The sequence below is a fragment of the Thamnophis elegans genome, chromosome 10, assembly GCF_009769535.1.
Source record: "Thamnophis elegans isolate rThaEle1 chromosome 10, rThaEle1.pri, whole genome shotgun sequence".
NCBI classification, from domain to species: Eukaryota; Metazoa; Chordata; class Lepidosauria; order Squamata; family Colubridae; genus Thamnophis; species Thamnophis elegans.
In genome coordinates, this window is record NC_045550.1 from 40,543,601 (window position 1) to 40,570,411 (window position 26,811).

At 36.7% G+C, this 26,811-nt stretch overlaps 1 protein-coding gene across 1 annotated transcript; it reads left to right on the forward strand.

Annotated features, from left to right (window-relative positions):
• Positions 1-26,397, forward strand: ATP1B3 (ATPase Na+/K+ transporting subunit beta 3). The gene is made up of 7 exons (XM_032225921.1): positions 1-291; positions 7,347-7,475; positions 9,633-9,746; positions 17,957-18,141; positions 19,260-19,310; positions 24,045-24,131; positions 25,244-26,397. Exons 1-7 carry the CDS (start codon positions 183-185, stop codon positions 25,412-25,414), a joined length of 846 nt encoding a protein of 281 aa, XP_032081812.1. The 5' UTR covers positions 1-182; the 3' UTR covers positions 25,415-26,397.
• The last annotated feature ends 414 nt before the right edge of the window (positions 26,398-26,811 follow it).

Consider the following 26,811-nt stretch of genomic DNA (forward strand, 5'->3'; position numbering starts at 1 on the left):
CCCAGCCCCTCTTTCCTTTCCTCTCTTCTGCTCTCCCGCCGGGCGCCTGAGGGGTAGTTTCTTAGCGGTTCGGAAGATCCGCTCTCGTTCGGCAACGGATCTCCGCCGTCGCCGCTCGGGTGCCCGGGAAGCAACCGCTCCATCCTGCCCATCTCTCGCTCGCATTTTGGCCTCTGCCAGCCATGGCCAAGAAGGAGAAGAAACCGTTCCGCCAGTCTATGGCCGAGTGGCGGCAATTCATCTACAACCGAAACAGCGGAGAGTTTCTGGGGCGCACGGCCAAGAGCTGGGGTAAGGGCGAGTGAGGGGAACGGGCACCCGGAGCCCAGAGGACGGGGTGGAGGGGCCGGCTCGGTCGACCTGCGACCCCAGCCGCTTTGGCCAGTCCCGGACCACGAGGCGAGTGGCGGGCCGGGAACTGCCGCGAGCGCCGAGCTAAAAATAGCCCAAGCGTGACAGCACGAAGCTGAGGAAGGCGGGGGGGGGAGGGCAGTTGGACCCCCTCCCCTCGAGAGGTGACTTGGCCCTCCCCTCCGGGTTCTGCAGGGTGGGGACGGGATAGCCGTCTGGGCAGCGCTTGGGCAGATGCGGGCTCCTTGGCTGCGGGGAAGGAGGGTGATTTCTTAACGCGTGTCCCCATCTGACTGCCCGCCTTCCTGTTCCTGCTGGTCCCACTCACCCCCCTGTCGGGGTTACAAAGGGACCACCTCCTGCCACCCGCAGGCTCCTCCCTTTTGGCAGCTGCGTCAGTGCACCGGGGGGAGCAGTGTCTCCTTCCCCCCCCCGTCTCCCCCCCCCCCCAAAAAGCTAGGCAGGGATAAGATTTCTCCCCTCGCCCGCTATGCCTTTGGGGAGCTGTTGCTTGCCACGTGCTACACACTTCGAAGATGCCTCGGTCGCTCTTGGCTATTGGAAGCGGCACGGATGGAGGGGAAGCCTACGTTTTTTTTTTTCCACAGCCGGTTTTTCCTTTTCGTTCCGATCGTTCGTTTTCAAGCCTTCCTCCCCCTTCCTTTCTTCCTTTCTTTTTTCCCTCCCCTCGTGTATGTTTTGGACACGATGCTTTGAATTACCAGCCGTGGTCTACTACTTCACAGAAGTGTTTAATGTTACAAGTTCTGAAGTTTGCCGTGGAAACTTTAAATTGGTGCGTGGGTGTTGCTTTTAATTACATTAGTTCATCGAGAGGAAGGGTGACATGGGGAAGTTAAAAGAAATATGCCAGTGTAGTAGAAGCAGGGATGGGCTTGCCTGAAGAATAATTTGCTTGAATAATTTGCAGCTCCAGTGCAGTGAGATAGGGTCCCCTCCCCTCTTTTTGTGCTTTAGGCACATGGTCAAAATGATGTGGAATAATTGAAAACAGAACACACATGTGTATTCTATTGCCAAGACCATCTGTCACAGTGTTTACTGTGCTGTAAATTTTTCTTCATTCATACAGAAATGGGATTTTTTCTCTCTCTCCTTTTTTTTTTAAAAAAATTGAGGACTAGAAAAGAAATTTCCATTCTGCCCTAATGATTTCCTTTCCCTGGTTTACCTTAAAAGTGTATGCACTCACAAGTGAATGTTAACAAGGAACATAGAAGAATATAAATATGTTAATAAATGATGCAATGTTCTTTACCATTTAAATTCTTCCTTATGTATGTATATCAAAGTAATATAAATGGGATTTCCTTTGATTATTCCCAATGGAATGGATATCTTTTTCAAGAAAAAAATAAGTCTTATACAGCTAAATATTTTAAAACTAATGAATTAAATCTTTGAATATTTTATTTTTTAATAAAAATAACGATATAATGGATTTTCTAAAGGGTATTAAAAGTGCAGTAAACTTTTTAATGCATATACTTCTGGTAATATGCTTATGGTCTGATTTGCTAATTGAATGCCACCTTATTTTGGGTGTGATATTGTTCTTCATGCTTATTGTACATTCTATGTACAAACCATTTGAATTTAGTCTGTTTTAAAAGCTTGGCATGCTGAATTGTAAGCAGTTATTTTTAAATAGAGCCACTATATTTTTCATGTATAAATTATTTTATACATGAAGTGAATAAAATTTAGTTGTAGAAAGATATTTACTGCTTTGGCTCTGAAATGAATTTTTTATAGAGGCTAAAGAAAAAAAATGAGAACAAAGCAGATACACATACTATGAAATCTGTTTTGCCTGTAGGACCTATGGTAGTTCTTACTTCTCTGTGTCATTTGTAGCTTCAATATTTTTAGATATTCTCAACTTAATTACATAGTTATTTAAAAGCTCTTTACTCTCACTATGGGAAAAAAAACAACTTGTACAATCTTGTACCAGTATATGTCTAAAAGTAAATCCCAATGTAATGGTCTTACTTTGAAGTAAGTGTATATGCTTTAGAAGCATGAAAGATCTAGAACGCCTGGGTGAAAAACATCTCTTCCCCCACCCCTTTTCTGGTCTTTAAATTTATAAACAATATGCCATCATGAAAGTATGAATCCATGAACATGTGAAAGTAGGTCTACCATGTTTAATCATGGTTTTTCTCTTTACCTGTTTCTAAATGTTATTCAGCTCTTACCTTCCGTAGAGTTATCAACTTATACAGCTCACTATGAAGTTTGTATCTAGAGAATATCCTAAATAATCAGCTCCATCAGTTTATTGCTAGGATAATTGGAAAGTCAATCATTTTGATTTTAGGTCTGGATCTTGGGCTTTAGAAATGATCTGATTTATTCTGAATTAGTGCGGCTGTCCAATCTTGATATGATTCCTGAATCAAGAGAGGGACCTTCCCTCCTATAAACTATTATACAGAAAATTCACTTGTTTTTTCCCACACTAAAATAATATGAATGTTTTTGGAAAACCAAACCATTAATTATAGATCTGTTTACCAAGCATCATAGAACTATATGATGATTTCAGATTCTTCTACACCACCCTAGATAAGTGAAAAATAATGGTAATTTAAAATTTGGATAATAAAGAAGCTTAAAATTCATTGAATGTTTAATAATTGCCTTGACAGAAAGTGCAATACAGATAGTCCTAGACTTACAACAATTCATTGTGATTGTTCGAAGTTACAACAGCACTGAAAAAAGTGACATGACCATTTTTCACACTTATGACCATTGCAGCATCCATGGTCATGTGATTTACATTCAGATGCTTGACTGCTGGTTCATATTTATGATGGTTGCAATGTCCCTGCGCCATGTGATCATCTTTTGTGACCTTTTAACAAGCAAAGTCAGTGGGGAAGGCAGATTCACTGAACAAACTGGGTTACTAACTTAACAACTGCAGTGATTCAATTAACAAATATGGCAAGAAAAGTTGTAAAATTGGACAAAACTCAAAAATTTCTCAGCAACATAAATTCTGGGCTCAATTGTTGTCATACGTTGAGGACTACCTGTATATGTCAGCTATTTCATGCTGGAGTGCTGTAATCTGTTTCATATGCCTTCTTTTACTTATATTCATATCAGCCTGAGACAATATGAGTTGTAATGAATATAAGAGTTATAGTCCAAAATATATGGCGAACACTATTCTGTCATTGAGCCTTGGTGCTTCTCTCCTGCTTTTACTATTGCCATGAGGAGAGTTGGTATTATTCAGATTCAATAAGCTAATTTATTTAAATTGTGGTTAGTAGTATAAACTGATTTATAAAACTTTGTTTTCTTTAATGATAGTCAAGATTACCCACAAACAATATTTTAATACCCTTGAGAAATATTTTTTGTACTGTTGTAATAAAAAGATATGATTTTATTATTACATCATTCCAATTCTTATTGAAATTTAGTCTATAAAAATGTGGATGTAGAGTGGGCACAGTGGTTTGGCACAATGTACTACTTACCTGTTAAAGCTTGCTGCAATACAGATAGTCCTCTAATTACAACCATCCGTTTAGAGTTCAAAGTTACAAAATTTGGATGCTTGGCAACTGGCATGTATTTAGGACAGTTGCAATGTCCCAGGTCATGTGATCACCTTTTGCTACCTTGTGACAAGTATACTCAATGAAGAAGCCAGATTCATTTAACAATGTCACTACCTTAACTGCAGTGATTCAGGCAAGAAAGGGCAAAACTTGTTTAACAACTGTCTTGCATAGCAATAGAAATTTTGGGCCCATTTGTTGTAGGTTGAGGTCTATATATATTATCAAAATCAAAATAGGACTTCCAAAAAAGAATTAATACATTCTTAACGATGATAGAATTCTACAGCTAGAAACGTTTCAAACTAATGGAGGAAACTGGCTCAAGATGAGTTGAAATTCCTAAAAAGCGAGAGGGAGAGACTAAAAGAGACTGTAAACAATTCTAATGTGAAAAAACCATAACAGCAGAATAAACTAAAACAAGTGTGACTGTAATATAGTGGATATCTGAAACAAAATAGAATATAAGATGCAAAATAGAAAAAGGAAGAGGACCTTAGATGTGTTAGGAGAGCAAAAGTTCAGAAGGAGCTGAGCTTGGAAGAATTGCTAAGAACAAGGTATCTAAAGATTTCTTTATATACATTCAAAAGCAATTAGAAAGAAAGAGAAGGATGGAGTGGGTTGAAACTTGACATTGATAAACAAAAACATGGTCAGCTGAATGGCATCTTAAGGTACTGAAGGAAATAACCTGACCATTGCCAACTATTTTAAAAGAAATTTTAAGGAATGGTGAAATGCCAGATTTCATTTAATACATACAAAATTATTTGAAATCCGAGTGTTACCTTTTCTCTAGGCTTTGCTACAACTCCTTCTGGACCATGCCATTCAATGGCTTTTGCAAATAAATCTTTTGAACCAGAAATTGCCAGAGGTGTTCCAAGGATAGGAACAACCTGCAGGTCTGTTTTGACCAGAATGCCTCAAACCTTTTTTGGTTTGAAGGATATATTTGTAGAAACTACTGAACTGTCCCTAGAACAGAATGTTCTAGAGGGAAACAGTCTGTTTTTGAATTGACAAATTTTGCACATCCATAATAAGTTACTATTCATGAAACCAGGGTCTTGATTTTCTAAGATATGTTTCAATATCTGTCTAAGAGCCTACCTACTGGGTGATTTCTGTACTTAAACTTTATGCCTGCTAATTATATGACCTTTTAACATGGTCAATTTGAAATAATGTATAATCTTTAACCCAACAATCTCCAACCTTTTGGCTCAGCAGACTGATGGAGGTGGCAACAGCAATGGTGGTGAGAAGAAATGATTTCACGCATGCATGTGCAATTTTCATAAATGCAGCTTCATGCACGCTTGCCCCCACTTCTGCTGCCTGGTTCTAAGTGGGCTGCGGCCCACACTGGGCTGCAGATCAGAGCTGTAGATCAGGGCTTGTTCTATCCAACTGCCTATATATTTAAACTGATTTCTGGAGATTTTAGGAGACCTATACAGGGAAAGGTACTTACTGATAATGCAGGCATCTTATTGCTCTCAGGCTGGAAGCCAGAAAATAAGTGTTAGAAAGCATATAAATTATAGATAATGCAAAGATGAATGCTACATTTTACTGTACATTCTTGACTTTTTACCGGTCACTTAATGATAGTTCAAAATCACGACAGCCACACATACACATCTGCAGTCATGTGATTACATTCTGGGACTTAGCAATCAACTCGTCTTTATATGTTTTTGCAACATCCTGAGGCTATGTGACCATGATTTGTAGTGTTTTGTGCCTGTTTCTGGCATTTACTTCTGGTTTCTGGGGGGAAAAAAAGTCCACTAGAGAAACTAGAGCCTCTTAAACACTGTCATAAAAAAGAGTCATAACTTAAAATCCAGTCACATGAAACCTTCACTTACTACTGCAATGACTTACAGTTGTATTTAAAGATTCAGTTTCAATTGTAAGTTGAGGAAACTTGTATAAAACCAGTGAGCTATTGGCCGCGGTTTCTCTCACATATGAATTATGTGTGCTAAGCAATTGCTTTCAGCTGTTCCTGTTTAATGCTTTTTTCTCAGGTTTTTCTCCCCCATTTGTTATATGCCATGTCATGTGTTTTGAGACAGCTCAAAACACTGTTGGACATTAGGGACTGGTTCTGTGGAGACAGGTTTTTCCGCGGAACAGAGGGGGCATGGTTTCGCATGCTGCCTACCAAATCGGGCTTCACTTGTTTGCACGACCTGGTTTCTGGCATGCCATTGCTTGGTCGAAGTCCACAGACCTGCTGTAAAACAATAAAAACAACAAAAGATTAACAACAAAGAAACAAAAAAATAATTTAAACCTTACATTCTGAAATTTTAGAATAAATAATGTCTTCACCATTGACCAACATTAAATCAGTCTTGAATCATAAACTTCTGGAGAGTTCCCCTAGGAACTGAACATCTTTAAGCCCCAAAGGGTCATCTCCAAGCAAATAAAATATTGCTTGGGAAAAAAATGTGCTATCACTATTTTTGGATTACTTCCTCATATCAATCCTGCATATGCCTATTTAGAGTTAAAGTACATTTTAGTATAGTGAGACTTATCTCCAGTGATGTAGAATTTGTGACTTTGAAACTTCTAGATTAGATTGTAGAAGCACTTGAATTTCTCCATTGTTGATGCACAGGGAAATTTTTTCCTAATATGGCGAAGATTATAAGTCTTCCTTGTGTTATAAAATTCATCTGGAAAGACTCCATGGGTTCTTTATTCTGAGTTTCATTAATTTTGAAAGTATCCAACATTTGAAGCAAAAACAAACTGGAGCAAAAACAGCTTTTTCATTTACCTTCCATTATTATTAAGAATTGATTGAAAGAGCAAAGAAATACTTATAAATCTTCCATAGTTGTGGGATAGCAATCATAACACTGAGATAATAATGAGTAGGGGGGTGTTTTGGAATTGTCATGTATGTTGGGCTTGGTCTCTGGGTGTTAGGTGAATTTCGTTGTATGGGTATGCTGTGTATATATATGTAAATGACAATAAAGTAATTTCATTTAATTTCATGTTTCATTTCGAGATTCTTTCATCAAGAGCAACCTCAATAATAATCAGTTTTATTATTATATCAGATTTCACAGTATGTAATAATCAAATATGTTGATTTTTGAAAGTATAACAAAATTCTCTCTTTCTTGTACAGAAGGTTACCATGACTATCCTTTTAGAAGCTTGTATTATTTAGAAGATAAACCATTTGAAATATTCAGCTACATAGTATCAGTATTATTTAAAATAATATTGTGTCTCGTATTATGTTAGGTTTCAGATGAATGTCAGTCTTTGCAATATAAGTGACTAAACTAAATTATTCAATGCATGTTTTGTTCATATTTTTTACATTTTATTTTTATTTTTTAGGCTTAATTTTGCTATTTTATCTCGTCTTCTATGGCTTCTTAGCTGCACTTTTCACATTCACAATGTGGGTTATGCTCCAGACATTAAGAACTGATATACCCAAGTATCGTGACCTGATTTCTACTCCAGGTAAGTATAATGAAATTGTCATTATAAATTAATAGAAAAGGTGTTTTACTTATGTTTATTTTCTCAACATTTACCATGTAATCATAACAATGGATTTCTAGTTCTTTCTGAAATATAACTCTGCATGGTTTATAACAGTATAGAAACCAGTATAATCAAAACAGGGCACTTTAGGCAGCATTCGCCAATAAAATTCAATGATACAATCTTCAGCTCCAATCTCACCCTATTCCAATGGTTGGGGGAAGAGCCAGCTATTATGGTGTTCCAGAGAGCCAAAGGATGGGGCTTGTGGAATCCCTGGAGAAGGATGTTGCACAAAGCAGGGACTGTTGCAGAAAAGACATGTTTTGTAGAGATGGTGGTACGTAGGAAGGAAACTGGAGTGTCATTCTAGTCATTCTCTACTACCCATTATTGTAGTAAATTAATTGTTTGAGTGTATTTCTCATTAATGTAGGTCTTTAGTTCATATTCTACATTGAAACACATTTTCTGAATTGATCATTAGGATTTGACTTCTTAATATATATTTATCATGGAATTAATACAAAATCGTTTCAGTGTTCTCTTCTTTGAGGTGGCTAGTACAAATTAATGACTAAGTTCAAATGAACTTTGTTTAATTGACAGACACTATCTACAGAATATAATTTGTTACAGGCATTTACAGTTTGCATGTCCAGATGGGCAAAGTTTAAAAAACTTATTCCATTCTGAACTGAAATGATAATTCAGAGCTAAAGATGAATATATTATTAATGGACTGGTTTAAAATAAAATCTGGATTATAGATATATGTCACACATGCAATTTTTTTCTTGCTGAGAGTCATGCTTACTTTTGAGCTACCTCCTGAGTACTGTATTCTCAAAAATAATGGATAGAATCATGATAAAAGCCAAAGTTGATTTCATTTAAATAATATTAATATGATTACACTCACACAATTAATTTAATTATTCCTTTATTTCAGATTAAAATTTAAAATTTAGTAACTTCATCATCCTTCTCTCTGTCTTCAATTGTCCACTTCTTCATATAGGTGAATGTCAACAAAAGATTGATATCTATTATATATATAATTCTATGTATGACAGTCATGTGCTATGACAGATATCACTGTCTAAAATAGCCATGCCCTGCAACTTGAGCTATAAGGTACAATTTATCCAGTAAAAAGTCCTACTTGTTATTAATGGATTGAGAATATTCCTGGGTAATTTTGCTATATTTCATGCAAAAATATACTGAAATAATAGGAAGTGGACTCCAGTGCACTTCTGGACACAATTTAAGATCCTAGCCATCTTCTAGAGTTCTTAAAGGTATAGGGGTCAGGTGTGGATTATTTGTGGGACTGCTGATCTCCAATTATGGCTATATAATTGGCATAATGGATACCTTTAAAACAGTGCTGGATTCAAGAAATACACTTTCTTTGTCATGGCATTTGCTCTACGGATGATTCTGACCTTGCTGGCCTTCCATAAGACAATAAAGACCCAGTTTTACTTTGAGATTTGAGCCTAAAGAAAGGAAGGGGAAGTAGAGTAGAAAATGATGGAGGGAGGAAAGGATGTAGAAAGGGGAAGGAGAGAGGGGGAAGAAAGTGTCGTATAAGGTATAAATATGGTGTATGGAGAGCAGAAGAGCCAATAACTGGTTATTTTTTCCCCCTTTCTTTGGTAGTTGATGGTAAGATGAATTGATGTAATTACTACATGATATTGACTATGTAATAGTATATATGTGATTATATACTATGAAAATGGAAAATAAAAAAAATTTCTATCGAGAGATTTGAGCCTATGTATTGAATAAGCCTGATTTTAATTGTGAGGATAGTTATTTTATTGTTTTTTAACTGTTCAGAATTGTGTGATGCTTGGGTAACTATACATACCATACAAATAGGTAAGTAAAAGTAAATTGTGCTTTGTTAGGGTGTTAAATAATTTTAGTATTGCTGATTAAGTAACACAGTGATGTATTGATAATTTAATGTACAATAATGACAAGATTTAGCTATTTAATCTTATGCAATCATGTAAAACCCAGTTCTTAAACTGTTTCTTCAAACTATTTTTATACATTTAGAAATTATCATTTTTGAGGGATACTTTGGATAAATAATTCACTTTTTTATTTTTGTAGGACTAATGATTTCACCAAAACCAGAAACTGCACTGGAATTTTCAATAAGCAAAAATAACTCAGGAAAGTATAATTATAATCGTTATGTGGAATCCCTTCATAAATTTCTAGGAGGTTTGTATACTTTCTCTTTTTTCCAAGAAATTTATATAAAGTACTAAGGGTCCCTGTTTTTCTAGCACTAACAATAATTGTTAGTAAAAGCAGCTATTTTTGTGATGATTAGGAAATTTTTTAAGGTTGTCAGACTTACTGACACCTGAAAAGCAAATTTTTTTGTGACAAATAAAGATCCTGAATTTAAAATGTGGTCACATTTGTTTATATACTGCTAAAAAAAAAACAATTCTTTTGGGAGCTTTTGGAAGATTAGTAGCTTACTAAATTGGCTGAGATGAATAACTATTAACTTATGGCTTTATGTGGAAATGTGATAGTGTTTGTTGCTCTAGTTATGAATATCTTTGATGTATATATTCAGTTTGTTAAACAAACATTTAAAGAGAGGCAAGAAGGAAAAAAGGGCAATTAAGATAATAAAATCACATTCATCTCTTCTGCATTACAGGCCTTTGTAAAAATGCAGCAGGCATTTGATCAGCTTAACCAAAAGCATGCATATAAGATAGTAAGCTTTTCTGTAGAATTCTTTTTCAGGTAATACTGTCACTGTTTCCTATGCATATTCTTAGAAAAGTTAATCACACTGTTCAGAGTAGCCTATTTTAAATAAATGTGCAGAGAGCTGAAACTCTTAACTGCAGCATTTAGGTGAAAAGGGAACATAGGAAAATGTTGAAAAGAGCAAGGAAGCCATGTGTAAGAATCAGCATAAAAAATCCGGTTCAGAACTTCATTGAAAGCAGGTTGCAATCAACTTAATTTGTTTGAGCGCCCTCATATTTTGTATTTTACATATTGCAGGCATGAGAAAGTAAGAGGGTAGAGGAAAGTCAGAGGGCAAGGAAAGGTGACAGAAAGTGGGGAAAAAAAAGAAATTGTCAAAGGATAAAATACAGAAAAATGAACAAAAATGGCAAAGGCGATGGCAGGTGAAGGTGAAAGAAGAGATGAATAGAAGGTAAACGAGAGAGAAAAAAAGAAGATAGAGGAGAAAGCAAACTAAAAAGAAGTGAATTGAAATAGATTTCAATGGTTACAGGTGCCTTTTTGGTAAGAATGTGCAAATGTGAAAATACTTCTTTAGTTGACATTAAGTACAGGATTACTTGTGCTGGAAGAAGTAGATTACCAAGGCCACAGTGCGAGTTCTACATTAGACATTGGCAAATACAACTTTTCAAATATTGAAACCACAAAAGCTGTTATGGTAGCACTCTAGCTTTTAAAGAAAAAAAAATAGATGGAAGCTTGAGATTTGCATGAAAATTGCTGTATTTTAAAAATTAATGTCAACTAGAATCCACAGTTAAAATGTGGTAGAACTCTACATTCTCATGTGGAAAAAAATGAACAATTGAACTAAACACAAGAAGTTTATATTGCAAACTGCAATTAATATGGATACTGAAATATATAGTAGTGGTTTCAAAATATAAATTTAAATTTTTGTTGAGCACTACAGTCAAATATCTGAGAACACTTTCAATGATTTAAGGCCATAGATAATGAGTGCCAACCTCTCGGCTTGCCTAAGCTGCATTGAGTGAAGAAGAACTGTCTTAAGCCACATACCGTGTTTCCCGAAAATAAGACAGGGTCTTATTTTCTTTTGACTACCACCCCCCCAATTTTGCGTGGGCCTTATTATTGGGGGGGCTTATTGGTTTGGGGTTGCCAGGTGGCTGCTCTCTTGAGAGCAGGCGCCCAAAGAGCCGGGCACAGCCTCAGGGGCAAACTGCTGTGTTTGTCCCACCAGAGTCTTCCAACAGCCAATCCACAACCATAGAGCGTAGTCCTAGAGCGGCTGCTGTCGGAAGACTTGGCAGCGGATCTCCGGAGTTTGGAAGCCAGTTATGCTTGGAGCATGGCGGCGGCAGAGGGGCCGCAGCGGCGCCGGCACCCTTGGCCAGCCCTGCAGGGAGAGCTGGGCATGGTGAGGCTGGGAGGCACGCGAGCTAGATGCAGAACAAGTGCTCGCACAACCTCTTTCCAGCCGGGCAGAACACCACGCAGCTTAGCACCTTTGGGATATTACTGGGTTGGTGAATAGCGCTCTGCCTGGCTGGAAAAGGGAAATTCCTGGGCGGCTGCTTGTGAGAGCAGCTGCCCGGCAACCCCCCACTCCAGCCGGGCACAGCACCACCCACTAACCTAGCGGTATCCCAAAGGTCTCAAGCAATGTGTGCGCCTTATCCCCCCATTCCCCCCGCTCCTGCTGCTTTGCGCCTTCAGAATATCGCTAGGTTGGTGAGTGGCACTCTGCCTGGCTGGAGGGGGGGGTTGTCCAGGGGGCTTATTATTGGGGGAGGGTGTATATTTTTGCCCACAGGAAAAATATGTCATGGTCTTATTATCAGGACATGTCGTAATTTTGGGGAAACACGGTATTAAACATACAACATCGTTAATGTATATAAAGACAAACTTCCTTTATTTTTAAATATTTTTTATTGTTTTATGGGGCGACACCTGGCTGTCCATAGTTGCAGGTTGAATACACCTGCTATAGATAGTCAGCATATAAAAACTAAAGCATTTGCAATGCATTAAAAAGAATCAATAAATATTGTGTTCAGATAGTCCTTAATGACCCTAATTGACCAACAACTCCATTGCTATGCAATACAGCCATTAAACAAAACATATATCTGCTTAGCAATGGTGGTTCTAGCAATCATAGTTGACTATCACTTTGTGAATCTACACAGTGGTTAAGTTAAAAACTATCCAGATCCAAACCATTTTTGGAAAAATGTAAGGGTTTGCCTCCAACTCAGCTTACCCCAGGGATGCAATGGCTTAATGGCTAAGACGCTGAGCTTGTTGATCAGAGAGTTCGGCAGTTTGAATCCCTAGTGCCGTGTAACGGAGTGAGCTCCAATTACTTGTCCCAGATTCTGCCAACCTAGCAGTTCGAAAGCATATAAAAACGCAAGTCGACTTCCGGGGGGCGTGGCCTGTTGCCGAGGAGGGCTCCACCGAGCTCCTCAGAGATCTGGTCTGTATATCTAAATAAAATCATAGATAGCACCCCTTTCTGGCTAAGAAAGGGGCAGGGAGAATAGCCCCGTAGGTTAGGATCTAATCGTAAACCACAGCCTTTTTTCTTTTTTTGGCTGTGGAAAGAGATTAGTTCCGGCCGAAGCGGAGCTCTTATCTCCAGCCATTTCTTCTCAGCTGCCTTTTTTTTTGGCAGCCCCAGACAGGCTAGCCCCCCCCCAGGACAAGACAAAGTTTTTTTTTCAAGCTAGAATTGATACGGGCGGGTCCCACCCCTGTGAGATTTATGTTTTTAGTACTATCGTAAATACCAGCACCATTCGTCTTAGAGACTTCTTTGTCTAATTAGACCTCAAAATGGCGATTTCTCTCCGTGGATGATTGATATACTTAGCCGGTGTTATCTTCCTGCAGACTGCTCCTTAAGAAAATAAATTTTTCTTTTTTGGAAATAGAGGGGAGCGAAGCTCTGCTTACTTGCTTATTTATTATGCCATCCAAATCAAAGAAGCGTCTTGCTACAAAAGAATTTAAAGAATTTTCATTGGAAACACAGCCTTTGTCTCCTATGTCTTCTGTTGAGGAACTTTTAACACAGGAATATCTCCTTAAAATGCTTAACGCTTTTAAGAAAGAAATCAGGGAATTTGTATTGGAATTATTTGATGATTTACAATCTAAAGTTAATCAAATGAAGGCGAATACTTTTGCAGCTGTGTCTGCCCTGTCAGATTACTCTGCTGAAATAGAAAACAAATTGGAAAGTCTGGAGAAGGCTAATTTTAATTTGACTACCAATATTCAAATTTTACAAGAAAAAATTAGAAATAACGAAGAACAGCTTATGATACTAAATTTTAATAGGAAGGCATTTGCAATTAGAGTCAGAGGATTCCGTGAAAAGAAGCAAGAGAATTTAAAACAGACCTTTGCTGAAGCCTTCAGCCACGCGCTGGGAAGCCCGGGACTTAACTTTGATTGGCAGATTCGGAAAATCTATCGCCAGAACTCATTGATAGCGGAACAGCGACAGCTCCCGAGGGACATAATTATATATTTCTCTACAAAAGAATCTAGAAACGCGATTGTGCAAAATTTTTATAATAATAGGCTCCGAATTGATGACCAGGACCTGATTGTCTTCAAAGAGATTCCTTTCCAGATATTGAGAGCAAGAAGGGACTACGCCTTTTTAACTAAAGAGCTTAGGAGTCAACAGATTCGATACAGATGGGAGGCACCTGCCGGCATCACGGTTACATTTGAGAATCAAAGATTTCGTCTTAACTCTATTTCGGAGGCTCAAGATTTCTATTGTAGGATTCTGAAGGCGGGACTTCCTGACGCGCTCGGAAGAGAGGAGAGACAAGCGGAAGGAGAAAGCAAACGGCTGGCCATGCGGCTGCAAGATGGAGGGGGTAGCCCCTCCTCTCTCGGAGAAGCAGAAGAACGCAGATCGAGAATTTAGATACTTCAAAAGACTTCCTAAAGTTGAGGACTGAATGGGGGTTTGAGACCTCTCTCCGGTAGAAAAAGTGGACTAATTTTTATCAGAAGGGAAAGCTGGATGAAACTACTTTGAGCTAGATTCTAAAGTAACGTTAGCACAAATTTGATAGTGGTTAAAAGAATGCGGAATGATTTATGTTGTTTAAACTTTGTTAGATGGGACTATTTTAAAATAGAAGGTTAACTGACTCTTGCTGAAAGTATTATTTGAAAATGATCCATGCTATTTAACTTTTATTTGAAGGGAAAGTTGGTTGTTATAGTTACTTTTTAAATAAACGCTAGTATAAATTTGATAGTGGTAAATATTAGACAAGCAAGAGATGAGGGTAAAATGTATGTGGAATGAATTATGTTATTTGTGGTAAATACCAGACAAGCAAGGGAAGAGGGCAAAATTTACGTTGTTTAAAGCTTATTAGAACAGGAAGCCGCTTGGGATTATCTTAAGATAACTGTAAAAAGAATGCGGAATGATTTATGTTGTTTAAACTTTGTTAGAAGCGACTACCTTAAAATAGAAGGTTAACTGACTCTTGTTGAAAGTATTACTGGAATATGTGGAATGATTCATGCTACAAATCGCTCTGAGCTATATTTTAAACAAATGTTAGCATAAATTTGATAGTGGTAAATATCAGACAAGTGGGGGATGAGAGTAAAATGCATGTGGAATGAACTAAGTTATTTAAATTCTACTAGAAGGGGAAGTCGGTTGGAATTATCTTAAGATAGAAATTGATTCCTGTGTAAAGTAATATCTGATCTATGTTGCTTAACTTTACTAAGAAGGGGAAATCTGGTTAGATTATTTTGAATTACGGTTTGAAAAAGGGGTAAAGAAAGATCATTCACGTTGTTTAAATTTTACTAGAAGGGAAAGTTTGATTACTTGTCTGTAAAGTTATATTTGAATATATGGCAGGAACTATGCTGCCTAAATCTTATTGGAAGGGATCATGAGGTTTAGGAAGGGAACGGGAGAGTCTACAGAAGATCGGGGTAAATAGCAAAGAAGTAAGAGACGAGAATAAAATATAGATAGAATGATTTATACTATTTAAGCATAGATAAAGATGGGGGGCTGAGATCAACACAAAGAGTGGTTTTTTTTTTTTTCTTTTTTATATATTACTTTTATTTTTAATCCATATATTTTAGATAGAAGGTAGTGCCAGGTGTGGGCCCTGGGAAGCCGGGAGGATTAGGGATGGGGATTGTGGGGGGTGGGGTGGGGGGGGGTTAACATAATCTTAATAAGAACAAGAATGTATTTATATACGGTGGTTCCTTTTTTTTTATTATTATTATTATCTTTTTTTTTTTTCCTTGGTTCATTTTACATTTATTAGATCAAACAACACTCGAATAAAGGCATACACCAAGGAGGGAGGTAGAGGGAAGGAAGAGGGAGGAGTAAGGAAGGAGTAAGGGGAATGTAAGGAGTATGTAAGGAGGGTGTCTGGGGAGTAAGGGGAGAAGGAAGGTTTGAGGGGAAAGGGAAGTAGGAGGGGAGTGTTAGAGGGAGAAAGGAAAGTTGGAGGGGGTAGATGGGGTGTATGGAGGATGCAAGGGTTAGGTGGGGTTGGGAATGATGAGTTGTGTTTCCTTTTTATCTGTTCGTTTTATTCCTTTTTTCCCTTTTTTTTTTTTCTTCTTTTCTTATAGTAAATACCCTGTGTATAAATGATTGCAAATGGAATGTGAAAATTGAAAATTGAATAAAATATAAAAGATAAAAAAAAAAAACAAAAAGCAATTTCAAACCGAAAAAAAAAAAAAAAAAAAAAAAAAAAAAAACGCAAGTCGAAAAAATAGGAACCACCTTTAGTGGGAAGGTAACAGCATTCTGTGCACCTTTGCCGTTTAGTCATGCCAGCCACATGACCACGGAGACGTCTTCAGACAGTGCTGGCTCTTCCGCTTTGAAACGGAGATGAGCACCGCCACCTAGAGTCTGGAACAACTAGCACATATGTGCGAGGGAACCTTTACCTTTACAGTTTATCCCATTCCCCTATCTCCTCCCCGGCATTTGCATTTTGGTCACCTGTTACTAGCTGCCTTTGCCACCATGATGCCCATTGCATCACACACCACACTATATCAGTGGGCAGTGTTCTTTCATGTTGCCTTCTTTCCCACCAACACAGCTGGGGCTTTTCTTGCCTTCTTACCAGGGCTCCTTTAGCACTCTGAACAGGGCCTCCATTTGTGTCCTTTCGTGAAAGAAAGAAGGGCAGAAGGTGCAGGGGCAAAAGGAGAGCCTGAACAGGGTGCAGACGGATAGCCTGGCTGATGCCTAAGGGAAACACCTAGCTGTACCAGTAGGAAAGAAGACTCCAGCTGCTAGAGTAGGGCAGTGCAACAAGTAGGTGGATGGCCTAAAGGTGATCATATAAGCCCATGGTTCTGAATTTTATTCACATGGCCAGGAGGATGCAGCAACAGGTGAAACTTCAAGGACTGTAATAAGTCCCATTGTTCAGTATTATCATAACTTCAAATGGCCACTGAACAAATGTATATTAAGGGAGGATTACCTGTATTTTTCTTGCATAGTTGAGATATAGTTCAGAAAAAGAAAGATTGGTTGCCAAAATTATGTCATTATGTTTATTGATTTACTTTGCTTAATACTATTAAATTTAAAATAGATTTATTAGCTTTGTATACAGAGAACTATTTGAAACAGATAATCACAATCAAATATAGAAACAAATAGATTTTTAATATTAACATCAATGTTTATAATTTTGAGATTTGTTGTACAATATTGTTCTCTTGAGTGAAACAAACCATTGGCTATTTTTTTTTATTTGACAAGTTCTGGTTTTGAAACCAGCATACCTTGCAAACAGGTTTAGTTGTTAATGTATCAATATGCAGAGAAATGCAATGCTTCTTGGTTCTACAAGAATTTTTCTGTTCAATAAAATGCTAGAACAATTTCACAAAGGAGAAGAAATGCAACATATGGACATTTGATACCTTTATGCCAAAGTTTGTGCGAAGATATGAAATGGAGTAAAATTGCCTACAGTGTGGATTTAGACATACTGAAATCTAAGATTAATTGAAGAGAAATATTCTCAACTCTTCTATGAATTTATGGCACAAGATTAAAGTTGTAAATTCAGGAATAAAATTTACTGAAGTTTTGGATTTCTCTTAATAAAAAGGTAGTAGGTGATGCTATGATCACTTCTATTTATTTAAGTTCACCTTTTGTTTAGCATGTATTCCCTGCCAAATAAAATTAAGGACAGATTTAGTAGCATATTTTATTATGAACCCCCCCCCCCCAAAAAAAAAATCCAGAAAACAAAGTACAATGAAACAAACATTGAAAGAAAAAAATTGTGAATTCTCAGAAACTTTCAATTAATGTAGTCATTAAAGCAAATACTGTGCAGCGTTTGAAAGTTAATCTGGTTATAACCATCTATTGCAACACTTTGAATTGCTTTTTTTCTCGTTGGTAATTCCCTTAAATGCATGAATCTTGGAATTGGGTTTGTGTTCACACTTCAAATGGTTCCCAGCTCTTGACAAGTTGAACATCTCTGCGCAGTAATGTTTTCTCAAAAGTTGGAAATGAATATTCTCCAAAGATTTTCACCTGCTAAATGATTCTTTAGTCTGTATATTTATTAAATAGTTAATGTCATGCACTCAATTGTTTTTTCTAGCATATAATGAATCAAAGCAAACCAGAAACATTCGGTGTTCTCCAGGAAAGCTCTTTGACCAGAAATCTGGAAATAAATCAGTGTGCCAGTTTAATCGTGATAACCTGGGACCTTGCTCTGGACTACAAGATGAAAATTTTGGTTATGACAAAGGAACACCATGTGTTATTATAAAAATGAATAGAGTAAGTTCAGTTACTCTTTTGGATTTCATAAGGCTTTCAGTTTTTCCTGTGGAAAACTGTTCAAAATTTGTAGCTGGATAGTATTTGCTTGAAGGTAAATTTCTGTGTATGTTTCTGGATGCTCTTATAATTCCTTCTTTTATGATCTTTTCTGATTTTTATGTTGAAGATAGCAGCTCATGGAAAAGATTTTGTCTCCCTGTGTTAGAGTTTCTAATTCAGCCCTTTTATGTTAAAGTTGGATGGCACTTTACCATTCCCAATTGCTTAGAAATGGTTAATTTTTGCTTATAAAAGAAATAATCCAGTTCTATGTTTTTGGTCTTAACAAATAATATAGCCAGTAAAAAACAACTCACATAAGTATATATCATGCAAGAGTTTATCTACTGATCAGAAATGTCATCACAAGGATACATAGTATATATTTCTGCCAAAAAAGATTATTTGATTCATTAAACATTTCTGATGGACATTTATAGTTAAATATTTCTCTTTTTAAATAATTAATTATGTGTTATATGACATGTTATTTGTATATGCCTTCTGAATTCAGCCATTAAGGTTATGTGCTTAATTTGAAATAATGAATGGCTGTTGTTGGAATCATCACATGGATTTTAAAACAGGATTATGTTAAACACACATACATCTGCAGTCCAGTAATTATTTTCCTTCCTTGCTCTCTGCCTACCAACAAATGCAGACATAACATAACTAATGGATAAGGTGTTATATTTGTGGTATATCTTACAAAACAGTTCAAACTGAATGAAGATTGTTGTAGAATTCATTTTTTTTATATATGTTCAGCATATATATTTCTAGTAGCCACAGGACATACATGTATGAATATTATGGATATCCATTTGTATACTGAATAAATAGCTTTTATGTGGTTGAAAAAATGATTTTCATTACTATTACCTTATATTTTGAATATATTGATTTCTAATATGTGACACAGTAATTTCGGGGTAAAGTTATACCACAGAAATATTTATATAATGACCTATATTAAAATTAAACATGTGGAGTATTAGAAAGTGCTACTTTATTTAAATTATTGTTAATATTTATTCCATTCCAAGTTGTATAACATTTTTTCTACATTTCAGATAATTGGATTAAAACCTAATGGAAAACCATATATAAACTGTAATTCTAAGGTAAGCATTTTAAAATAAAAATATGCCCACTTTTATGTCATTAAAAGAGCAAGTGGTTTAATACAAATTAGCCTTAATTATTATATTTCCCTGTATTTTAGATTTCCACTCACTAATTTAATTTTTTATGTTACAGTCTCCATTTTAAAAAGAGATGGTTTCTTCATTATTACTTGCTTTTTATTTTGTTTCATTTCATAACCAGCATTTTGTTTTTCTCTCCATGCTGCAAATGCATCTTACACAATATTTTTATGATGGGTAAGAAAATGAGCACTGAAGCAGAATATGAAATTTTAGTGTTTGCACTGTGAAATAATTCACTTGTAAGCATTCCATTACTTTAAAAACTTATTCATTATAAAAGTTATGTTTTAAAATGTTTCCCTTTATGTAGATGATTTTACCATATACTTGTATATTTTTTAAGAAAAAATATTTTTATTATCAAATTTCTACATTACCTATCACACTTGTATGATAGTGTCTGGGGAGTTTTCCAATTTATATGTCTACTGATTTATATATTTGAATGAATTTGGGTTTCAAGATCACACACTGATGCTTTCCACATAAGTCCCATTTAGAATTGTTGTAATATTTGCCAAACTGTATTAAGGTAAAGATGTTCAATTTACTATCAAGATAATTTTATTTTAATTTGAACTCTGAGGGTCATATAGTACCAAAACTGACAAAAGGCAAGTGAGTGTAGGGTGCACGTGCAATAATCATCTGTTGTGATCAAATTATGAAAACCAAAATTAAGTGGTTTGAATCACACCTTTTGACTATTAAATTTTCTTTTTTAAAATAAACTGAAAAGATGAATGTATTAAATCTTGTAATACATGCCCATGACACCTAAATCAAAATGCATCTTCTACGTATATACTGAAATATTGTTGAATATACTGTGTTTCTCTGAAAATACGACCACCCCAATAATAAGCCCAACCCTAATTTTTTTTGGGGGGGTGGGCCTAATATTACCCCTACCCTGAAAATAAGCCCGGGAGGATGGGCGGGGCCAGCACAAATGGTGGCATGGGGGAGGGCAACTTCTGGCTGCAGCCCGCTGGTCCCTTGGGGCAGCGCAAATACCACTTTTGCCCTTCTCTTTTTGGGTGCAGCACTTTTGCTTGTTGGGGGCCTGAGGGCAAGGGGCGAGGCGAAGCTGATCGCTTTCTCTTTACCTTCTCTCCCAAAAGCGCTCCTTGGCATGGCCACTTCTGCAGCAGGAGACACACACCTTGCACCTCATGCTGGGCTTCTGAAGGGTACTGTAGCAGCAGCTACCAGTATCCACATTTTTTACCATTATTTTGACACCCACGTGGCCTAGTATAATGTTAAAAGTTAATATTTCAGAAACGCTACCGTAGCTATGGTGGAAAGGATGATGTGCAGGAAAACTCCCCCTCCCCACTGCAGATTGTTCTTTAAAATCCCCCCTGCACAGATACACATCTAAAAATGCTCCATCCATGGCTTCGGAGCCTCCAGTCTTGCAATCCTGTGCAGGAAAGCAGAGGTTTGCTCCAAAGTTGCGATGGCAGAGCATTGCACAAGGAGAATTATGCAGGTATGGTAATATTTCTGAAATGTTAACTATTAAAACAGTACTGGACCACATGGTTCGGGCTGAAATAATGGTACAAAAATGTAGATACCTGCTGCTACAGTACCCTCCAGAGGCACAAGGTGCATGGGGCGCATTGCTTGGCCTCCTGATATTTTTGCGGTTGCAATCAACGGGAAAAGCAGCCAATCTTGTGGGAGGCGGCAGCTGGAGTGGCACCCACAAGGCAGCTGTTCCGTGGACAGAATTGCCTGCTGTGACTGTCACCATTAGGTAAGGAGGGCGCGAGGGGTGTGGGGTACATCGCTTATCCTCCTGCTTCTTTTGTGGCAGCAATCAGCTGCAAAAGTGGCCACATTCGCTGGAGGCAGCAGCCTGAGCAGCAGCCACCTGAGCCGCAAATCAGCTGTTTGTGGATGGTGGGATAACCTGTGACCCTTCAGGAAGCTGGCATGAGGGGCCACTTGCCCTGCCCCCTGCCTCATACTGGTAAATGGAGGGAAGAAAAGTACCCCCCCCAAAAGCCCTAGCTGTTTTTTGGGGGGGAGGGGTCACAAGAAAATAAGTCTTCTTTTTGAAGAAACACGGTATCTGTATTTGCACTATTTTTAAAATCTTTTCCTCTGTACTTACATTTATTAAACCAAAACAAAAATAATGCTATAAACAGCATCTTTTTCCATCCTTCAAAATCCCCGTACAAATAATCCTCACTTGGAGGGAGCTCTTCTAAAGGAGAGAAGCCTCCACAAAGAATGCCTGTCATTAGGCCTATCCCATTATATTAAACCCTCCTCAAAAATGCCTGCCCCTGGGATTGTATCTGAATTATTCAGCTAAATGCCAGTATAAGATAAAGGTAAAGTTTCCCCTCGCACATATGTGCTAGTCATTCCCAACTCTAGGGGGCAGTGCTCATCTATGTTTCAAATCCAAAGAGCCAGCGTTGTCCGAAGATATATCCGTGGTCATGTGGCCAGCATGACTAAACGCCGAAAGTGTGTGGAACGCTGTTACCTTCCCATCAAAATGGTCCCTATTTTTCTACTTGCATTTTTATATGCTTTCTAACTACTATGTGCGGCACTAAGGATTCAAACCACCGACCTTTCTTAATAAGATCAGCATCTTAGCCACTGAGCCACCACTTCCCATTAAATGCCAGTATAGATTTCACTAATACATGCACAATTGCCATAACATTGCTCATAATTTATGGCGTCATCTTTTATGAAATTCCTATTTTGAAGTATGACATCTACTCCATGTGATCTGGATAGTATATAGCTCCCGTTGATAAAATTCTTTCGGATAGAATTTTTTTAAATTGAACTTTCAATCATACAAAAATAGATATAAACAGCTTGAGGTTTTTAAACTTTTATTATATCTGAGGGTATTTCAATTAACACAACACTTTAGAGGCCTAATTTGCATATGTTCCATTATTCAATATAAAGACTCATTTATCCAGACATTTAAAATCTATGTGCTTGAAAAATTCAGGAAAAATGGTAATGTAATTTATTTATGAATAGTAGTCATAGAATTACACATCAAAATTTTATTCCTATTTTTTTTATTTCTTATACAAGAAATCCTCAATTTATGAACACAAGTGAGCAAAAATTTCTGCTGCTGAGTGAGAGTTGTTAAGAGTTTTGCCCCATTTTATAGATGTTTTGCCACAGTTAAGTGAATCACTGCAGTTAAGTTGATAACATAATTGTTAAATGAGTATGGCTTCCCCATTGATTTTGATTGGCAGAAGGTTGCGAAAGGTGATCACATGGCACTGGGACACTGCAGCATAAATATGAACTGTTTGCCAAGCATCTGAATTTTTATCACTTGATCATGCTGCAATGGTTGTAAGCGTGACAAATGGTCATAAGTCACTTTTTTATTGCTGTTGTAACTTTGAATGATCAATAAATGAATGACTTACAAGGACTACCTGTTCTTGTAGCTTTACCTCCCAAAGTCAAGTTAATGTCTCTTGAACAGAACTTGTTTTACTTGTAAACTGCCCAGAGTCACTTAGTGAGATGGCATGAAAATAAATTTGCTTAATAAATAAAGGGCAGGCATTTTTATTAAAATAATTAACTATAAAAATTAAACCAATTAATGATTCTGTTAAAATTCTCTCTGAAATTTTAAAATTCATGTTTTTTTTAAAAACTGCAAATTGCCTATTATGGCTACATTAATGCTGTTATATTAATGGTCGTATTTTCTTTTTCATTGACAATTGCTATAAGATTTCATATACAGATGCTCAAAAGTAAGGAATCTGGTTGAACACTTTTATAAGGTGCTGCGTATCCCTATGTTGGCACATTCAGGTTGATAACTGGAGGTTTCAAATCAACCTATTTGAAGAAGATAATGGCTTTGTCTTTGGTTTTGATTAAATTAATTGTATTGCAGGTTTTTAATACCTGATGTTTTGATTATCTGTTCTGTGATGTTTGATATTAAAAATATCACCAAGTTATGAATTGGGCTTTTAAATGACATTTTTCTAGTTTTCTAGAAAAGCATTCGGATCCTAATCCAAAGATTCTCAAACTTAGCAAGTTAGATGGTAGACATGAAACTCTCCATTGCCTCCAGTGTAAAACACACCTAGGCTTTCTTATATGTGTGGATTTCCTATTGTTAGGGGTAGTTTTCCGTTTCCCAAAAGCTGTTCTGTACATTTGACATATTCCACAATATGAAACATATTTTTTCCTAACAGATCTCTTTTAGTCAATTTGAGTTTAAGATGAGATGTTCATAAACAAATTGGAACAGACTTTAAATGGTTCCTAGACAATACTTTACAAATCAGTATGGCAAAATAATATTGTTGTAATAGTAACATATTTCCTATTTATTTTTGTATACAGGTTTAAGGTATAGATGTAATGCTGTTAGAAGATTTTTTGCTGATTAACTGGTTATTATTTATTTTTATATGACACATACAGATCTTTCTCTAGTATTGCTAATTCAGAATTCACTTTATTATGGTTTAAATAGGCAATTGAATAAATCTTACATCTTGGCTCTTAAAATTCTTTTTATACATTTGTCCATGTACTCAACATGAAAAATTTTTAAAAATGTTACATTTATCTTTGACAAATTTTCTTTCTTTATAGGAAGAAGGCAAGGTTACAATAAGTTATTTTCCTCCTAATGGAACAATTGATTTGATGTATTTCCCATATTATGGAAAACAGCTACATGTGAGTTTGTCTTAATTCTGCATCTGTGAATTTGCTTTGTTCATGTTCATTGCTAATAGTGTCATTCTACTCAACTGCATTCTTCTAAAAATTAGTATGTGCGGCTGTGGGAGGCAGAGTTCATTGCCTCTCTATGGGGCGGGGGGGGGGCTGGCCCCATTCCCAGCTTCTACTTTGTGAGCAAAGCAATCCAGTTTTGCTGGAGCTTCTAGTCTTTATCCCTATAGAGAAGCCTTAGGTTTTGAATGGCGCAGTGGCGCAGTGGTTAAATGCAGCACTGCAGGCTACTGCTAGATCAGCAGGTCAGCGGTTCAAATCTCACCGGCTCAGGGTTGACTCAGCCTTCCATCCTTCCGAGGTGGGTAAAATGAGGACCCAGATTGTTGGGGGCAATATGCTGACTCTCTGTAAACCGCTTAGAGAGGCCTGAAAGGCCTATGAAGCGGTATATAAGTTACTGCTATTGCTATATATTGCTTTAAAAGAAAAACCACTTTTATCTGGTTATCTATCTTGCCTTCTCTTCTTACCTAATAACACATCAGCAGGATTTTTATAAGGATACCTTATGCATTGGCTTGTGCGAGTAAGAGGACATGGAGATTGGGAAGTTTTTGTTGCTAACATGACAGAGAAAGTGATCCCTATCATGCAACTGGGCATAGACGTGATGTGGATTGTGTTCCTCTTAATCTTTACAAGCTCAGAGAACAGTAATTGACTTGTGAGCAGTGCAGGATGAAAGAAGGGTGGCAAAAAAGGAAAAATGAGAAGGCTTATGAGCCAGATTTTTAATATTACAAAGATCCTAGCTTGTTGACCACAAAAATAGTTAAAAGGCTTCTCTGGAGGAGAAGCCATTGGCTTTTTAGGAGGGCTGATGGTTTCCTTTCCATTCTTTCTTGTCTTTGCCATAGCTTTAATAATTCTCTCAAACTTGAGGAGGGTAGTATTTATACATGTTTACTTGGAAACATTATACTGAACTAATATGCATTTGGTATAATTAAATGCCTGGTTTTTAATTAAACAATTATAGCTTGTTTTAGTTATATTAAATTTACTTTTGTATTGAAAAAAATCCATTTTTATTTCTGCCTCTTTTGAACCAGCCTGACTACTTACAGCCACTAGTGGCTCTTCAGCTAGCATTTAATACAACCAGTGCCAAAGAAGACGTAAACATTGAATGCAAGATCCTCGGAGCAGGGAACTTAAGAAATGACAATGAGCGTGACAAATTTCTGGGACGGGTTTCATTCAAATTTCAGGTATCTGAATAAAAATCACCAATATCACCAAAAAGTCAACCTTATCAGCAGGACCTGCCATTCTGAAAGATGAAACCACCAATAAGAAACCTAGAGTGGAACAAGGCATTCAGGGTAGCATAATGTGCTTCCAAATCATGATTTCAATTTGTCACAATGTAACTGCCCATCATGTTTTTGCCTATTGTACCACTGTACAGATATAATCATTTTAATGACCTGTAAATAGATTCCAGACATGTAATCATGGTAATTTTTGACCTGTTGAAAATGTGGGCTTTCTCCCCAAGTGAGTGTCTGTAATGTATGTGCTGTGCTATGTAAATATTGTATTGGTTTAACACTGGTTAATTATCATATCAATACCAACAGTCTTAGAGTGAGAGGTAAAATATTTCAGACTATTCAATCCAACACCGTGAATTAAGTTTGTGCAGAGATGCCTTAAATCCTGTGACGGGTGGAGCTTCATGTGGATTTTAAGTGTTAGCATTGATTTTTGACATTATTTAAATACTGAAGTAGATGTTGTGCTTATTGTGCAAGTATTGTGTGTACATGCAATGTTTGGTCTAGATTTGATATTTCAGTTTCAAATTATTGTGTTAATTGCTGTTACATGGAGCACAGATAAAACCAATACAATGTCACTTTTTAAAACTTTTTAATTGAAAATTATCAATATGAAACAAGTCCTTTACAATGTGTATGGTTTAGAGATTTGGTAACAGTCATATTACAAAGCTGCTTGAAATAAAAATAAGACCTCACAATATGAGACTAGATGTACAATTTCCAATTAAAAAATATTCCAGAATGGAGAAATGTCTGTTTAAATATTTTAAAACTCAGTAAGGACTGTCCCGATTAAACATTCCTTTCTTTAATTTATATAGTTTTAGATGAATTTTGTCCTTTGTAAGTAGTATTTAAAATGTGGGTTTTTTTCTATTAAGCATCCTTTCTATTAAAGATTAATATCCTCTGCATTTCAAGATGTATTTTGATCACCTCTCTGTATTCCAGGATATGTTATTGATCTTTCTTTCTTTTCTCTACACTCCAGGCACTTTAAGAACCAAAAATAAGTGGTTCAGAATGTGCATTAAAATACACAATTAACTTTTATGCAATCATTTGGTTTTTTAAAAAAAAGAACAATAACATAACAGTAAGAGCAACTGTATTAACAATAGAACAAGTTCTGAGAGGAAAAGTTTTGAATTGTTTTAAATATTTAACATCCATATTGAGCATATCCAAGATAGCTAGAAAAGATGTTCAATGAAGGTATAACCAATCCAGAAAGATTGAATACATAAATTTGGACCTGGTGAGTCAAAATGAAAAAAGCTAGTGAATAGCAAAAAGAAATAAAATCCTCTTGCAGTTAAAGAAGAGCCACAATG

Excerpts from the sequence above, each read along its gene's own strand:
- ATP1B3 (XM_032225921.1), top strand. The coding sequence starts at position 183 with ATGGCCAAGAAGGAGAAGAAACCGTTCCGCCAGTCTATGGCCGAGTGG. Across the intron at positions 292-7,346 it reads GCGCACGGCCAAGAGCTGGG|GCTTAATTTTGCTATTTTAT; the intron begins GTAAGGGCGAGT and ends TTTATTTTTTAG. Across the intron at positions 24,132-25,243 it reads ATTATGGAAAACAGCTACAT|CCTGACTACTTACAGCCACT; the intron begins GTGAGTTTGTCT and ends CTTTTGAACCAG.